The sequence below is a fragment of the Amblyomma maculatum genome, chromosome 5, assembly GCF_055883805.1.
Source record: "Amblyomma maculatum isolate TAMU_Amacu chromosome 5, ASM5588380v1, whole genome shotgun sequence".
In the NCBI taxonomy this organism is placed as follows: Eukaryota; Metazoa; Arthropoda; class Arachnida; order Ixodida; family Ixodidae; genus Amblyomma; species Amblyomma maculatum.
The window spans coordinates 2438960-2457518 of NC_139348.1; the positions used below are offsets into that span (position 1 = coordinate 2438960).

Here is an 18559-nt window from a genome sequence, read left to right on the forward strand (position 1 = left end):
ACATAAGATAACCGCGGTTACATCAGCACTGGTTAATGCTGCCCATTCACAAAATATGCAGCAGATAGCAGATAACACATGGTGTGGGGAGTCTGCTTATGTTGTCGGTGACCAGCAAGATGTTCACCAAGAAAATAGAAATTTCATTTTGAAAGTGTCTACTGCATTGGGGGAGTTGAAACTTGGGTTTTGTAGCTTGGCGCATTAGGCACAGTGCTCAGTGAACAGTTTATATTCCAAAATTGGTGTCATAACCCCTTTAACTTTTTTGTTAACAGGGGAAGAATGGCTGTTATTTATAGGTTTCTGACTGCACATTTTACGGGAAATAAAAATAGGTAAAATAAATTCCAATGATGGAAGTAGAATGCACATTCGAAAAATACTTCTTTTAGCACAAATACTCAGTGCAAAAGTTAAAAATATATACGGGAAGCGCAAAATTAGCTGGATAGGAATAAAAAAATTTGAATTTTTGAGGCAACCCTTGAAGAAAATTAGTAAAATAAATTCTAGAGCATACAAAATGTTTCAAATCTTTTTTGAAACTTCTCAGCAAAATTTTAAAATTATAATTCAAATGCATTTTGAGGTAGTAATTTTTTCCTCATGCTTCCCGAAACAGGCTTATTGCAGCCTTCAATTTGAGATAAATTTTGCTCACCAAGAAAACAAAATTTAAAGCACAATATTTTTACTTAAGCAATGTTTACTAAAAGCAATCTAGTATATTCTTCTTATCAACTGAGATGGCTTTTGAGAACGCTGGAAAAATTACAGAAACAAAAAGTATAGACACCCTAACATTTGTGACGATTCTTGATATAAAATTAAAAAGAAAATGTGATGAAATCAAATAAAATAAGCAGAAAATTTCGTTTACCAAAAGCCTATTCACAAAGCATTCAATGGCTGTACAGCCGCCGACGCGTCGTACACGAACGCGAGAGCTTCGGCAGTGTACAGACGTGAAAGCGAACGTGCCACTGTGGGTTCGCTGAACCACCGCGTTTTGTGGATGCATAGTCCTCACAATTCCTGTGGTGAAGTATCCGCAGATAGCGGTGGGGTGAATAAAGCCCAGAAAAATAGACCAATCAGTCACAATTTCAGGTGCTCGTGTACCTTAGCTCTATGGAGCATATTGCGGTGCTGTGGAAAAGACCGACTGATCAAGCATATTCAAAAAATTAGCAATTGAAATTTTGGCTCAGTGACTGTAAATGCATACTTGTTGGTGTACAGGCATGTGGCATTTAGAACTACCGAGGAAAAAAATAAAAGTTTGAAAAAATCTGCTACTTTAGCAGACCTTATACCGACTCTCTGTAGCAGACAAAGCCTGCTATGGTGTGCCAATCTAAGGTCAAGGCCCGGAGTTATACTCGGCCAAAACAAAATCCTTCTTTGCGATGGCGGAACAAAGTCTCCCCATTTCTTATTGAGGATCTACAGATGACAAAAATGGCAATCATGACATATTTTCATCAAGTGAACGAGCTGCAAGGAAGAACTAACAAATGATAGCGCGTAGCCACCAATATTCCAAGTTGTTCCTGAGTTTTAATATTTCAATCAAAATCAGAGGATGCAACAGCCTCTTCTGAGCCGCTGCTGCAAATAGTATCCAACAACTGTTCCAGATGTAATATATTCGCCCGAAACAGTTGAAAGCGCTGTTCCCGATATTGATGCCATGTTGGAAGCGCTTCACGCCACAACCTGAACTTCAGAGGCATTTGAGAGATAGCCGGCACGCGAAAATAAATACAAAACATGCCGAAAACAAAGGTGTAGTCTGAAGAACACACTAGACACAGCAGCAAATCTGTTACGGCGCTGGGGGTGCGGCTTTAGAGCTTGAGTTTTTCAATCGCTGATTATCGAATTAGTGGTGTAGTAACAAATGAGTTGAGTAGTTGAATGTAACCACTGCTTGCTGTTATTACCTTATCTCCCCAAAAATTGTATGCTATCAATATTTATTATTTAAAGCCTAATATTTCTAACATAACTGCTAATTTTCTGGGCTCAAAAGTCTAGGAAGTAGTTTTCTTTATTACAACAAGTTTGTTTGTCACGTCTTGCTTACAATAAGCTTCAATAGATGGTTACAGCCACTCTCATGACAGGCTGAAGTTACCGCAGGCAGTGTGCCAGCTTTCACGTGCGCAGTCATGCGACTGAACTATTTGCAGAACGACGCATTCACAAATGCTCTGCCCCTGTAGCCCTGCCTTGATCAGCAGGTAAAGCTGTGGCCAAGTGTAGTCGACTCAGTGTTTATAAAAATGCTTTTTCTTCCTATTTACTCCTGGAGTTGAATTGTGAAAAATTTTTCATGTTCAGTGGGTTTATGGCGCAGCAGTATGCTTGGCAAAGTTGTCTTCCACGCTTACAGAACCATGGTTCAGGGAGTAAAGTGCCTCTCACAATTAATAGTATGCAAAAGAAGTGTTAAAACTCACTGATGCCTGGGAAAGCATAGGGAAATGACAGTTTTTTTGTGGTGACATTGATGAGAAGACAAAATTAATAGCTGAATATTTTTGTATAGATATGTGCAGAAAGTAGATGAAGACGTGACTTGTTGCCAGTAGGATTCAACCTGTCGACCTCCTCGTGATGAGTGATGCTCTGCCTTTTGAGCACAAGCAGCATTTGCCTTGCATCCTACTTTTGAATGTAATACGCTGTGAAGGCTTGTGAAAAAAAAAAAAAAAAGAGGTGGCTTGATGCCACAAATCAACATAGTGTTGTTTGAAAGTGTCCGAACACACTTCCTCCTCCACAGTGTCACCCACTTACCGGTATGTCAAATCTTTCTAAAAGTTCGTATTTTTGCCCCGCACTGTGTTGCTACGTATATATTGAAGAGGATGGAGCGACCACGCGTGGTTACAGGTTCAAGGGTTGTTCTGCCATTTGCCGTAGGTTTTCAGGTTTTTATTTTTATTCTGTTGGCGTGCCTGTTACAACGCATCAAGTTCAGGAGTGATTGCAGTTGTCTCTCTAATAGGTTGACACATGACTTGATTGCTGCTTTCGCTCTCTCTTGCCGCGCCCTTACTTGCGGCTAGGAGCAGCAAAGAAGTTGTTTCAGCATCTTGACTTCACAACGTGCCATTTATCTCCGTTGTGCGGGCCACCAAAAATGCGCCCTCCCTGTGCGTGGTTACATTCGGATGGCTGACCACGCGAGACCTTCGACTGCGGACTGGAGCGATGGCTCTTCTGCTTATGAATACGAGCCGAGCTCGGATTCGGACTCTCATGAAATATCGAGCAGTGCTTTTTCCTAATATTGTCCTCATTTATAGTCCGGCTGATGATGATGATGTTAATTAACAAATGCAGAACACTGAAATTAGGCATATTTCGTTGACTATATTATTCGTGTAGCGATCATAATCAAAAATAAATCTCTATGCGTGTTCCCTGAAACCAAGCCGCCACTGGGGATTTGTCACGGCCAGAAACGCCACACAGTGAAAGGGTTAAGGGCTTTCCAATGAAAATTTCGTAGGCGGGTCAGGTCTGTTTTGGGGGCGGCCTTGTCTGTTTTTGAAAGTGGGTCGACTCGATTTTTCAGTTGCACAAAGCCTATTTTGGGTGTTGGCCGAGTTCATCAGTCAAACTGTCTCTCACCTTTAATGCACCGCCCTGTTGTGGTGGTGCAGGGGTTGGGGCGCTTGACTGTTGTACTTGAGGATGCCGGATCGAATCCCAGCCGTGGCGGCCTCTTTTTGATAGAGGCGAAAAGCTTGGTGCCCCTGTGCTGTGCGATGTCAGTGCACATTAAAGAACCCCAGGTGGTCTAAATTCTGGAGTCTTCCAATGTGGCATCCCTTATAACCTGAGCTAGTTTGGGACGTTAAGCTACATAAACCAAACCAAACATTTAATTCACCTTGAGAAAGTGATAAGAACTTCACGCATACTCACCCTGCACTGCATGTAAAGGAATTGTCATTTGGCAGCTGTTGCAGTGTTAGTTCAGAGTGGCGAGTGAGTCAAAGAGAGGATATGTGAAGATGGTCCTGCATCATGAAGGCTGCATGTAGGTACAAGCCTTGCATGTTTGGTATGTTGTGAACTATTGGGGAAGATATTGTTTGCTGCTTTCACTGCCTTGTTAGATGCAGTAATTTGTGAGGGAAGTTCCACTCACAGGCAGCTTTCCTTTCTTTTTATGGATTCGATGATTGGGACATTTTTTTGTTTGTTGGCTGCACGTGCAGGTGATCCAGTCTTATGTGGACAAAGAGAAGGAGCTGCATCAGGAGCCGGTAGTTGTGATAGACGAAGACTGTGATCGCTCCTCAGATCCCGAAAACAACTCAAGCAAAGAGGAGAAAGATGAGAGTGATGACACTGAAGATGACTTGAGGAGTGATCAGAAGGACCTTTTGCAGAATGGCAGCTGCAACAAAGGTGCAGTATAACAATATATTTTCATGGCCAAGGGTCATGTCTACAAGTTTTAGTGTCATCCAAAGTGCTCACCTGGCTCACCCTGTTGAGAATTTTTACAAAAAAAAAAAAAAAAAAAAAGAAAGAGGAAGGGAGGAAGGGAAGAAGGTTTTAGTTAGAGGGTGTGTTTCCGCGTATGTTGGCTGCGCTTCGATGGAGGTGAGGCGGTGCCCATCTGCTAGTCTGTGTAATTAAAGATCCCCTGGTGGGCTAAATTAATTCAGAGGAGCATATTGAAATAAGCCGAAGCAAATAGTGGTAGTAGTAACTGATAGATTTCTGTTTACCAAACTGTTAGGTTCAGGGCTGATTTCAGTTTTTCTAGACAGCTTGCATGGTATATTATTAGGTGAGAAGATTCTAGCCGGAAAAGGAACGACAGTGGAGTCCTTGGAATAGACATTAGGGCAGAACTAAGTACTATAATGATAGTGAAGCATATGCAGACTTTTGACTTTTGAAAGGCCTGATGACGTTTAAGTTTGTGCGATTCACCTGTACTAATTTGCCACTTATTTCGGTAGGGCAGTGCGGCACCTTCTACAGGTCTTAATTGGTGTAGAGAAATTCTCAGTGTAGCAAGTGGCACTGCCAACGGAGTTGTGGGTAATGGATGACATGGAAGTGAAGGTGGCATGTGTTATCCCTGAAGGTGGGGATCACTATACATAGAAATTTTAGGTGTGTCAGCTAAATGCCAGGCATGGGCATAAAATATATTGACACATGTGTTAGGTGCAGGAGACGAAAGAATGTATGCGGTAGGAGTAGAGGATGTAGCAGTGCAGCCCCGTTCTTGATGCGCTCGTTCAGCTGCTGCAAGCGGTCGCCTGCTGCAACGGGTGGGGCGACCAGCTTCAGCTCCGCAACGAGCATTTTGTGCTCAAGGATTCTGCTAGGACTTGGTTCAAGAACCACGAGACTGTATTGTGTATTGTTACACGTGTCCAAAACATACTACAGTCGCCAATTGAATTTTCAGATGCCTGATTTTTTGGACCTGCCTGATTATTCGGACTCTGCCATGGCACCATCATGCAGTCCATAAAGTCAGTGTATAACGTCGATCAAAATTTTGGAGGTTTGAAACTTTTCTTGTTTGATTTTCCAGACTTTTCCTCTCGATTGCAGGTCAAAAGCTATGGAAAATTGCCACAACATAGCTGCCATTGTGTTTTTCTGCAACCTTGAACCTGTGTTTCTTGCATTCTCATACCTACTCTAATCTAGATAGCAGGCACCGCCACTGCGACTCAGGTCGCTTTCAGCTATCGCAGCGACGTGCACCGCTAACTCTCGCTCTCAGCATGGCCAGACTCGCAGCTCTAGAGTCCGGCCATGCTCGCAGCTACACGCAAGCCGTGGTATATGGTCACTTGATAGATGCATGCTCCCGCTGACTGTCCTGTTCTCCGTAGCTCTGTCACTATCCCACCTCTGTCAGATGCAGACGCGATGGCAGTCGAGGTGGCATGAGTCCGCTTGCAGACAGGGATGCACGAGCACGGAGGGGGAAAAAAAAATTGCACGTCTGTCTAGTGCACTGAAAAGTGCCCGCTGATAATTGACACTGTTTTTACTTCGTTTTGCAATTATGCCGGGTGTCCCAACTAAACATGACCTCCAAAAAAAACTTTGTGTTCTAACTCCAAGACACGGTCCAACTCCAGATGGTTGCTAAAGCTAGCGAGACAGCATCGCTTCCTTTTTTTTAAGCGAAAGCCTTTCTAGGCTCATGGAACGAAATCCCGTGCACACGAGATCTATGCGCGAGATCTGTCATGGATCTGTGCGTAGATTCCATGAGATGTGTTCTCTTTGTCTAGCGTTCCTGTCATCTGCAATCCCACACTTGAATGCGCACCAAGGAACGCCATGCGATGGGAGTGATGGTGTATCGTCCAAACTCGCACTTGCCGGAGAGAATGTGACAGATACTGCGCGTTGCCTTTCCTGTAAACCAGTTATAATTATGTGCAGCACTGCAACAAACACCTATAAGAGGCAAACGATGAGGGTCGAATGATAGGAGAGGAAGGGTAGGCTTTCGCTATTCTCCTCTTAAGAGACATCTAAGAGACCCTCTAATTTTTTTCGAGAACAGTGCGAGCAGCAGACAACTTTCACTGCTCGCGAGAAGACAGCCACCACCGCCAGATTATTTTGTTTTATTTTTTTTTTTCACGTGGGAGAAAAAAGGCGCTGACGTAGAATATGTGGGACCAGGGAGGCTCCGCCGGAACTGGTTTGCCTCGGCGTCCGGCACCTCTTAGAACATCGTGCCGCTCTGGCCGTTGCGCTGCTTTCCCACATAAACAGATTGACCAGTTTTTCAAGCCACTTGGCGAATTAGTGATGTTTTTAGTCTGAATTTGCTTTCTTCGGACTACCTGTTTTTCCAGGTGCTTTTTCGGCCCCTTGAGGGTTTGAAGAAACAGTCGGCAACTCTATTTACTGCACTCGTGCTTGGTTGTGGCTCTGAGGCGGTCATATGCCATTGCTGCAGAAATGCTTACCATTTATTCCTGACAGATTTCTTCACTGACAGTTCATTTGCTTTCAGAATTGATGGCTCGAATCAGTGCCTGCAGATCGAGGTCAGCAGAGGTCAAGCCATTAGCGATGCTGGGCTGCAATCGGGAGGACTGCAGCTGGTCGAGGCATTGGCAGGTCGTAATAATGACATCAACAGTTGAAGGATTCTGGGCAACTAGAGTGTTATTGATTCCACAGAATTGATTCCTTTCATGACGTGGTGTACGCGTTCAGGTTCCGGCATGGGGGAACTAATACGCCGGCAAAGTGCAAGTATGGCCTCTATGTAAGATGCATATGACTCATCGGGACTTTGGAGGCGGGAGGCGAGCTTGTTCTTCGTGATCTCAGTCCGAATGCCGAGTCCGCGAAGTATTGGCAGAACTGCTGCTTGAATGTGGTCCAGTTAGTGGTGTAGAGTTTGAGATTGATAAATCAGGTTCTGGTGACCGCAGTGAGGTAGAAAGACACATTGAGAAATTTAAGAGCATCGTCCCACTGGTTGTAGGCACTGCAGCGTTCATAGGTCTGAGAAGTACCCACCAAATGTCTCGTTCTGACCTCTGCCTCAAGCACACTTCCTGAATCTATAGAAGTGGGATACTATATGAAAACAAATGTCCAGTGATACATCCCTAATCCTCAGCCCTGCTTTTTCAGAAATTTAGTCATGGCACTCTGTGGCTGACAAGCCTGTGCAAGATGCAGTTCAGAGCTATGCCACTCTGCACGAGCTGTGACGGTGAACACGTTGCACTTATGTCCAACCCGGAAGAAAGAAAAGGAAATAATTAGCATAAAATTCGAGGAAAACGTAGCACAGCAGGCGATGGGCACAACTCCTCCTTCGCCCCCGGTGCAGCGGTTGCATAACTTTATAACTCTATCTATAAACGTGGCTTTCCTCATACACTGAAACTGTTGTGGAATAATAAAAGAAACTACACCGATAAAAAAAGAAATTTTAAACTTAATTTTTTCCGCTAGTCCTATGGTTGCAGGAAACCAACTTAGGGCCTCATGAAATGAACATTTAAAAATAGTCTTTCATTGCAACTGAAAAGAATCAAATAGGCTGTCTGGAGGTGTTGCTATTTAATGCAGAGTGGAGTTGTAACATGTGAAATCGTCCTTGGAACCAAATTTGAAGCGGTTGCTATTGCCGTCCTCTTTTTTAGAACAATAACAGTATGCCCGGTGTATCTCCCACACCTTAAAGGGACTTAAAGGGACACTTAAAGGGACACACTTAACCACACTTAAAGGGACACTAAAGAGAAAAATGAAGTGAGCTTGCATCGATAGAATGCCAGTTTCTGGTAACAAAAAAGCCACTCTTACTGAAAACAGCTGTTATAGGGTAGTAAAGAGGAAGAACAGGAATACAGGTATCGCCGCCACAGCCGAAACGGCGGAGGCTCGCAACTACAAATCACGTGACGCGCAAGGGATCTCGGAGGCTGACAACGGCGAATTATGTCCGTTTGAATGCGGTAGTAGGTTTTGTTTCGAATATGATAGCATGCTCTTATCGAACGTAAACGACGACGAAAAGACAACGTAATACAATGTAGACCGCTTATAACGTAAGTCGCGGGAGTTGCGAAAATCTGCGCTATAAGCGGTACCGCGTTATAACCAAAACATTGCGTTTTTAGGCTGTTACGCATGTGAAATCGTGCAGCCTACCTTTTAAACACAATTTATTGCACATTTCACATACACACACGCACACACAAAGCAATTGCAACTCAGCAGGAACGATGTTTGTCACAAGTGAATTATCTGCAGAAGAATGCGGTGATCTTCGTCTGGCGGCGTTTTTTCACTGCACTCCGAACGATCTCGTCTTCAACAAAGCTTAAGCACTGAAGCGCCTTATCGCTCAAGCTGTTTTTCGCGCAGTAAATTTTAACTTTGTTCAGACATTCGAGCGCGTCCTTGCAAGGCACATCAGGCATCGGGTCTACATCGTCGTCGTCAGATTCATCTTCGGTCGCAAGCTCCACGCCACTGCGCACCGCTTGGACAATCGCATCGTCCGTGCTCACTTCCTCGCAGACAGCCAGCTCATTTTCGTCAGCATCGACATATTCTTTAAAAGTGTCTGTCGCGGAAACAAAGTTGCTCTCAATGAGGCCGGACCACACGTCGTCAGCGTCGACTGCCTCATCGACAACGTCGCCCTGCTCCTCAGCTTCAAGAGCCTCGGCATTGCGCATGAAGCCAGCCTTCTGAAAGCATTTGCTTATCGTTGTGGCCTTCAACTGCCACCATGAAGCAGCAACCATGTCAATTGCACCCCTTAGATGCACCTTAAAGGGTTGCTGCTGCTGTATGTTCAGCAGAACTCTCTCGCAAAGGCGTTTCTTGTACAGTGCCTTTACAGTGGCGATGACGCCCTGGTCAAGGGGCTGACTTTTAGCGGTAGTGTTAGCAGGCAAAAATTTCAAGTTGACTGCAGTCAACTTTGGCTGGATGTTATGAGCTGTGCAATTGTCAAGGGTAAGCACAACCCGCCGCTTCTCTGCCACCATATCTTCATCAAACTTACAAAGCCAGCTTGTAAAAAGCTCTTGCGTCATCCACGCTTTTTTGTTCGCTTTGTATGTCACTGGCAGGTACTCACTCTTTTTGAAGCAACGCGGTCTCGCCGATTTGCCAATTACGAACAAGCGACGCTTATCGGTGCCGTTCATATTTGTGCACGCTCCTTCGAAGCCTTGAGGCCAGAGCAGGGTTCGCCTCTCAGCGCGAGACTGCGGTTGGGCAGGAGGTTGTAAAATAAGCCAGCTTCGTCAGCATTGTAGATGTCCCTGTCCGCATACGATGAGAACATAGGTTCCAAATTTAAACGGAGCCAGGCTGCGATGGACTCGTTCACTTCGCCGCTTTCACCGCAAACAACATTGCAGCTAATGCCATGGCGGTCTTTGAAACGTTGGATCCACCCATTAAGTGGATTAAAGTCGTCGTGGCCTAGAAGAGCACCGAGGCACCTAGCTTTTTGTTGGAGCAGGGGGCCACTTACTGGTATGCTCCGAGCCCTCACTTCTCGAAACCATCTGAAAAGTGCTGCGTCCACGTCCTCATACTTCGACGCACGAATTCTCTTTCGCGACAGCGAAGAAGAATCTTGCTGCAGTTGCTGCCGCACCTTCTCCCGATTCTTGTAAATAGTCAACACGGTTGTGTCGGATATGCCGTACTTTGCCGCCACCGACACTTTCTTCAACCCGCTCTCGACGTCCTTTATAATGCATTCCTTCGTTTCGAGCGATAAAGCATGCTGCTTTTTCCCGCCGCTGGAAGACGCAGACGCCGGCGCCATGACAGCAGAATCAACAGCACAAGTAGCACAAGTCACGACGACAGACACAACAAAAATACTGGCGGGCCGGAAAAAAAAAAAAAGGCTGCGCTACTGCTTCTACCCTGCACTCCGTGCCGCGCACGCTCGGATTGGGCGCTGCCAGCATGACGTACATGCTCCATGGTTACCATGGTGATGTACGCGCCTGCCTTTCGTCGGGTGCTTCAGGGTTGCCTTCTCCCTCTCTGTTTTCGTACCGCGCGTCCGCCCAACAGCCACTGCGGCCACTGCTCTCCACCGCGGACTGCGCTCCCTCGAAGGGCGCGGAGTGCGCCCTTCAACCTCCCAAATACCGCGCTATAACCGGTATTCTGGTTCGCGCGCCTGTGTATTATGCGGTCTGCCTATACATTGAGTTCTATGGTACGAATACCGGGAGTCAGAAAAACCCGCGTTATAACCGGTTCCGCGCTAAAAGCGGTTACGTTATATAAGTGGTCTCCACTGTAGTTGCAAGGCAAATATAAATACTACCGTATTTTTCGGTGTATAAGACGCGGTTTGTTTTCAAAAATCCTGCTGGTGCGTCTTATACAACGGTGCGTCTTATATTCAAATTCTTTTTTTTTTTTTTTGCGAGTTCGGAAATTTGGAATTTACTTGGTTGATGTTCTAGCTTGTTTCACAAAAAAAATAGCGCTACCGATCTCGTGGTTGTAACACGGTGCTACTTCTATATGCGTGCAACGTCTTGGATGAACTCCAGGATTACAAACATGCAGCCGTTGCGGAGGCCCCAAGCGTCAGTAATGTGAAATGCCAACAGATAGCGACAATCATGCTTCTCGCCAGGACAAGCCAGGACAAGCCGGCTATTTTTCAGTCGCCATTTTTATCTTTGTGTGCACTGTGTATGTCGGCGTGTGTTTTCCCACTATCTACCAGTGTCGTGCTCGGTCTTGCTACAGTATGCCACCGAAGTCGTGCAAAAGCTATACTGCGAAATTCAAATGATCTGCGGTCGAGTATGCTACCGAACATGGTAACCGGGCTGCAGGTCGCCGTTTCGACGTCATCGAAAAGATGATTCGCACATGGCGACAGTCCTCCACCAAACTACAGGCGATGAAGAGTGGAAAAAAGGCTGACCGCGGAAAGAAGGCACGGTGGCCTGATCTTGAAGACCGGCTCGTCAAATGGGCTCTCGAACAGCGGGCCGAAGGTAGGGCACTGTCAACCGTGCAGTTACGCTTGAAAGCACGCACTTTGGCCAGTGAAATGGGTGTTGCTGATTTTGTTGGTGGGCCGTCATGGTGTTATAGATTTATGCGCCGCAAAGCTTTGTCAATCAGAGCGCGAACGACAATGTGTCAGAAACTTCCAGACGACTTCGAAGAGAAAGTGGAGAAGTTTAAAGAATTTGTGAAGAAGGAAGTCGAAAAGAATAACATCAGCGACAGCCACATTGTGAACATGGACGAAGTGCCCCTGACATTTGATATCCCTATGTCAAAAAGTGTCGCTCAGAAGGGCGCTAAGGAAGTCACAGTACGAACAACTGGGCACGAAAAGTCCCACTTCACAGTTGTAGTAGCGTGCTGTGCTGACGGAACAAAGCTGCCACCTATGTTAATTTTTAAAAGAAAAACGATGCCAAAAGAAAGTTTTCCGCCTGGCGTTGTTGTCAGAACTAACGAGAAGGGTTGGATGGACGAGCAAATGATGGCAGCCTGGCTCGAAAACTGCTTTTCGAAGCGCCCGGATGGATTTTTTCATGCCCAGAAGGGCCTTTTAGTCATGGATAGCATGCGGGCACACATGACAGACTTGACACTGAGAAAGGTGAAGGCGAAGAACTGCATGCCCACGATAATACCCGACGGCATGACTAAGATTTTACAGCCTTTAGATATATCTGTAAACCGCAGCTTTAAAGCGGTTTTGCGACGCATTTGGGAGGCATGGATGACGGAAGGCGGGCACAGCTACACCGCAACTGGGCGCATGAGGCGCGCTTCGTTTAGCGAAGTTGCAAAGTGGGTTCATGAGGCCTGGAGTGCAATTACAGTGGCAACCATAACTGCAGACTTCCGCAAGGCTGGCCTGCTACATTCATCGCCACCTGAGCCAGCGCTGCCTGAGCATGAAGACGACGACGACGACCTGAGCGACTCTGAGTGCGAAGAGACTGTCGCAGCAGAGTTGCCGCCAGAAATTGCGGAACTTTTTGACAGTGAGTCCGAAGATGAAGACTTCGAAGGTTTTGAGTAGAAATAAAATGTTTTGGGCGTATGAGAGAGTTCTTTTGTTTTGTTTTTTTCTATTTTGCTAAGGGGTGGGTGGACGGGGCGTGTGGCTTTTTTGATCACATCGCGCTGCATAAGGACTTTTAACAAGTACGGTGCATTTCGCGATGGTAGCAAAACCGTGTTTAATTAGTTTCGTTAGCCTATCTAGATAAATTGGGGTGCGTCTTATACACGGGTGCGTCTTATATACCAACTTTTTCATTGAAACCCAGCATATGTGGTGGGTGGGTCTTATATAAAGGTGCGTCTTATACATCGGAAAATACGGTATACACTTGGCAGTGCCACAGGCGTCCACTTCAGTTTTGGTTATTTTCCGGCTCAGTCACTTCGTGCCTGCTCGGATATTTTCGTTTTGGACCTGTGGCGCTTGAAATATGAGCTCAGAGCAGCAGATGTGCCTACCCTAAGTGCGTATGGAATGAACATTATGACTCGGCACCATGCTCTACACGCACCTGCGAAGTATTCTCCGCTCCCCGCGCGCCAGCAATCACAGTCTCCTCTTGCGACATAGTGTGCGTCATCGTACCCTACTACGTAGTAGGAGAAAATAGTTTGAATTTGACCGGTGGGAATAAAAAAAACAACAAAATCAACTTCTCATCGCAATATCTCGGCAACAATACATTTCTTGCGGCCGGATATGTGGCCGCACCAAATGCCGGATATGTGGCCGCACCAAATGACGTTTATTAGATTTTGATAGCATATTTGGGTGTCTTTAGTGTCCCTTTAACAGTAACCCTTCATGACTTAAAGGAACATTTAGAACAACTACCAGTCTGATAGTTTGTGATTTTAGTGCCCACTCATCATATTGGGTAAGCGAACTAACTGATACAAGTGATCGCAGTTTGGAAGGCTTTATTTTATGCAGTACCATCTGTTTTTGTTAAACACAGGCAAGCAAAGGTACTGTTTTGTAAGCTTGTGAAAAAAAAAGAAGTTTAGGTCTATCTTTCTGCCCTCTGCTCTGCATCTATCTAGCAATTTTAAACGACGTTCTGGTTAACCAACATGGGAATGGTCGTTTGCCAGTCATCATCAGCATTTTATCTTCTCCTTCCATCATCCCTAGTAAGCCACGCCATTGGAAGCTCCACATAGTAGGCTGGTCACTGTTTAGGTCAGAAGCCAGTCTATACAGGATGTTTAAAAAAGTGAGAGCTAAAGCACGGTATACCTGTCTCAATGCCAGAAAATCGTCATTGAAAGGTTATGTTTCATCAATAAGTTGCTCAATCACATGGAGATATATGGAGCATGCAGTTGACATCCGAAATGTTAAGTGCTCAGTTACAGCTTTAAATACTTCCAAGGTAAATGCAAGTGGTGAAGCGGCCAGCAAGAAATACAAAACCCAGAGTGATCGACACCTGAAGGCACGGCAGGGCCGCCGCTTTGGCCTAGAGTAATCACTTTCCACAACAGTCTGTGATGCGAAGTTTCACAGTAGAATTAACATTTCTGAAAAAAACTTCAAAATTAGAACTTTTAACTTTGGCACTGTGCACACTTTTTCTAAGTTGCTTGTTTCTGCTGTATATCTCGTGTGTAGAGTATACATTCAGCTCGAGATGGAATGCAAATGAGTGGAAACTCATTCAATGGCAAATATTGTTTCAACTTCATGACATTAAATGTGCTTGTATAGCAGCTGAATAATGATATTTGATGCTAATGCCATTCAATTTGAAATACATTAAATTTGCTAGTGTGAGAGGGGTATTGAAGCCATAAATTCCTAGGCCTGAGCCTAGGTAAAACGACTGACGTTCTTGCCGCACATAAATGGCTTAGAAAAGAAAGCTTTTCTGAGTCCTAAATATCCTGGAAGTGTTCTCACGACAATGTTTGGGGCTGTGACAGGAAATGCCTTCGGCAGTCTTATCACTCTCTATTAAGTAAAATCTTGATAATTCGAACTCTCATAATTCGAAATAATGCAAAGAATTTCTCCGGTTCCATGATTTCTAATGTAAATTTAACCGTACAATTCGAAGTGGCCGCCTGCACCAGCCCTGTTGATTCGAAGGTTTTCGGTGCATTGCTGGAATGCTCGATCCCAATGTTGCCGCAAACCTTGGCCCCTCTCCAGCCCGGCCTTGCACAAGACAGCATGCAGTGAAGAAGCTGGCGTCAAAGCATATCCCACTCATATCAGCAGCAATGCATGCCTTCGCCGTGATTACTCGTTGCTCCGTACGTGGCCTTGGCACAGCGTTTGACATTGATCTACTCCGTTTATGTTAATGGTGCGCCATGGTTTAGAGGGTTAGCAGGCATCCCGATTAGCGTATGTACTCGTCTAAGACCTACGCGCATAATAACCCACCACACTTATGACTCTGAGAATTTAAAAAGAAAAAAAAAGTTTGTCTTTAAATTTTTTGCCTGGGCCAGATTTTTTGCGATGATTGGTTAATTTGAAAACTCGATTAATTCGAACATTTTCCTTGGTCCCAATGACTTTGAATTAACGAGGCTTTACTACATTCCTGTTTAGATACGCGAGCGTAGTGTACAATTCATCCAATCGACAATACTGGGAACGAATGAACCCAGTACACTATACTTATGCCCCTGTTCAATTCAAATGAATTTGTTTTTTCGGCTTAGCCTGGTTATGAAAATTGTCGGTTCTGACAGCATTTTCTTGACAGTTAAATATTGTTGTAAGTGGGTTTTACTATATTTAGTACACAGGATCCTAACTGCTTGACCTCTTCACCACAGTTGTTTATTTGCAATCTTCAAACATGCTGAAAGGCCTTTTTTTTTTTAGTGGCAAGTTTCACACCTAATTTACATTTGAACACTACTTTGACTTCAAATAGGATATGAAGGAGAGGAAATGGAATTTTGGTGCTCTGATAGTTATATAATTTTTTTTTATACACAAATGGTGATGAGTTAGCTAAAACATCTAAAGTTAGTTTTATTTTTTCTCAGGTGAGCATCATGCAGAGTAGAAAGTGGGAGAAGTATGCTAGCCCTCCTGTGAAGCTGGCGTACAAACCTCACTAGAGTTCAGAGTCCAGCTACTTGGAATGGACTTCGCCTTGCCTGCAAAGGAAACTAATTCTGCAGCTCAACTTTTCATTAAGCCGATTTCTGGAGGATGTTTTAATTTCTGGATCCTCTGGTGACAGTAGTGAGAAATGACAGTTGAACATCATCACAATTCCTGGAATTGGTAGATCGAGCTGACGTCCGCTCCAGTTGCCCATGGTAGGGGTAAAGCTGAGCTGCCCATTAGTTTAGCTACTGTAGGTGAATGAAAACATGGAACCAAAAATCACACTATTGTAATATTTGAAATACATGGAGTCCTGGGCCCACAGACAGCTCGAAGGATGATTTGCTCTTACGCTTTTTGTCTCTAGGAAATAGTAATAAATTAGCTAGAGGATTACTTGTAGACTTTTTTCTGTGCGAAATGGTAATAAGTTAGCTAGGACATCTTAGATTAGTTTTTTTTTTCTCCCCAGGTGGGCAAGACGCAGAGAAGAAGGTGGGAGAGGTGTGCAAGCCCCCTCGTGAGGCTGACTTGCAAGCCACACTGACAAGCAAACAGAGTTTGAAGAGGCCGCTTGCTGGAGATGGACATTCAGCATCTCAGCTTTCCATCAAGCAAATTTCCGGAGGCCCTTCAACTTCTGGATCCTCTGGTGTCTCTAGTGGGAAAGCAAAGCACAACACTGATCCTGTTCATGATGGCAACCCGGCCATCGCTCTCATCAGCAGGGCAAGAGCCGAGCTTACCATCACGGTAGTTCCTGGGACCAGTCGACCAACTGAGCTGACCGTATCTCCACTTACCAATGCCAGAGGTGAAGCTGAGCTGCCCTATAGTTCAGCTGCGGTGGTAGGTGAACGAAAATATGGAACCAAGAATGACAACATTGTAATTCCCGAGCTCACCATTATCCCGATTGGCACTAAGTTGAGTCCTGGGCCCACAGGCGGTTCTAATGGACAAAAGTTACCTGTCAAAAGGCGGAGGAGCAGTTCTGGGGAAGAATATGATGTAGAAGTCATCACCATTTTGTCAGATGATGAAGTTTCTTCTCCGCGAGCAAAAACGGTGAAGTCTAATGGACACAGTCCTTAGGCTAGGAAAAAGGATTAAGTCTGTTATGACATGCAGTTCTTTCCTCCAGCAAAAAATGGTAAAGACTTTTTGAGCTGTAAGAAAAGATCATTTCGTTCAGAAAGGTTTACATGCCTAGTTAATAACTTTCATACGTGCAAAATGCAGTCTCAACTGCAAAAAAGTTTACATTTGCAGTTGGTCTGCTTTCAGATAGTGTTTGTGTTCCAGCAAGAATTTGTTAACTTTTTTTGAGTGTTCACATAAGGCACTTCTGAAAGTAGAGAAAGAGCCTTAATTTATCGAAAAGGTTTACTTTGGCAGTTTATATATTTTTTTTTACTCCGGAAAAAGGAGCCTGAACTGTGAAAAAGTTTACATTCACAGTTGGTAATTTTTCTACCTGGAAAATTTATTTGCCTTCATCTTTGACCCGGTTTTAGTACAATAACGAAGATGTTCTGTTGGATTGTATAATAGTTTTGTATAAAGATCATGATGAAACTACGCACTGCGCTCGCGTGATTCGATATGGCGGATGCGGCCGCCAGTGCGCTCGCGCTGGCTGGTGCAGACGTGGCAGGTGTGCGCGCCGCCGGGAAGCATGCAACTCGCTCGAGGCGGTAACCCTTGCGCAGTGATGCCCCGCAGAAGCAGATCATGCTAACCTGTAACCACTATAGCCCTCCAGTTAGAATATCTTGACCAGTCATGTTTTCGTCACGTCCACGGCACTTTACGACATACTATTACATAGTTGATCGTGCCTTGATTTGAACGAATGCACACACAGAGCGAAGCAAAAACATTCAGTTTCTGTGGTTAACAACGATAGCCGAAACCGCGAGTTCTATCTCGCGGGAAAAAGCGAGCAAAACGAGAGCCCTCTGTTCGTGTCCTCATTTTGTATAGTGTGTAGTTACCACCAGGCCATCTACAGCAAGTCGCTTGTAAATAAATCATCTCAAATTTGGGGTAAACTGCTACACGGGTAAGTGTAGAGTGTCCCCTCTTCTACCATCTTGAAGTTTGTCGTATCTTGTGGTCATTATGTGAAACCGTAATACTGCTGAGCAGTTTCACTTCTCATGCATGTGGTGCGTTTCAAAACGGGTGTATACCTTTTTTACACGAGCAAATTAATGTCATTGGAATCAAATGACATTAGCATGTAAAGTCATTATTTGCCTGCTACACGAGCACGTTTGATGTCATTAGGTTCGAATGACATTCGCCATCGAATGAGCTTGGGACATTCATTCACATTCAATCGTGAACCGAATGTATACTCTTGATGACAGATATGCAGCAGAAAAAAGCAGCGCGACAAAATATTCTGCGCACAGAGAAAGTTAAAAATTATATTTTTATATTTTTGTCTTAAAAACCGTTATTTAGGTGTAAAATTATTCGCAATGCAGATTCTCGAGGAACGGCATTACTCTCGGTCACGGTAGCGTTCCATTCATGCTAGCGACTCATGGTCATTTTGGGTTGAGTGTTCCTTGGCGGCTGCTTCTCACTGTGCGTTTATCTCAGGACTATTTAAAATTGTAACTGAGCGTGTAACCGTTTGGACGTCACTTGCATGCTCTACGTGTCTCCATGTGTCTCCGCGCTGTGTATGTGCTCTAAGGTGGCTAGAATGGGGAGATGTGAAGACCGCACCGCTTTCCTTCAGCCGCGCTTGACCCCCTTGCGCACCGATGCCGCTAGGGGGAATGTGGCACTGCTGCTAGCGGTGCGGTACGCTTCAGCCGTTTTGGCCTGTGCATAAGGCCTCAGCTGCACTCGTAGTAGTTGTCAGTCGCTCCGCGGCTGCATTTCGTTTTT

The 18559-nt window shown here is 44.9% G+C and overlaps 1 protein-coding gene across 7 annotated transcripts in view; it reads left to right on the forward strand.

The window, feature by feature from the left end:
* Window positions 1-17233, forward strand: part of LOC146187627 (death domain-associated protein 6-like) — an 87997-nt gene extending 70764 nt beyond the window's left edge. For 6 of the 7 annotated variants that reach the window (XM_084603473.1, XM_084603471.1, XM_084603475.1 and 3 more), the window contains 2 exons: window positions 4242-4434; window positions 16125-17233. In XM_084603473.1, coding sequence (XP_084459599.1) covers window positions 4242-4434; window positions 16125-16747 — 816 coding nt within the window. In that variant the 3' untranslated portion in view covers window positions 16748-17233. Of the gene's footprint in view, window positions 1-4241; window positions 4435-5455; window positions 5557-16124 lie in introns of those variants that run through there. The other variant, XM_084603477.1, reaches the window with a different exon arrangement.
* Window positions 17234-18559: the final 1326 nt, after the last annotated feature.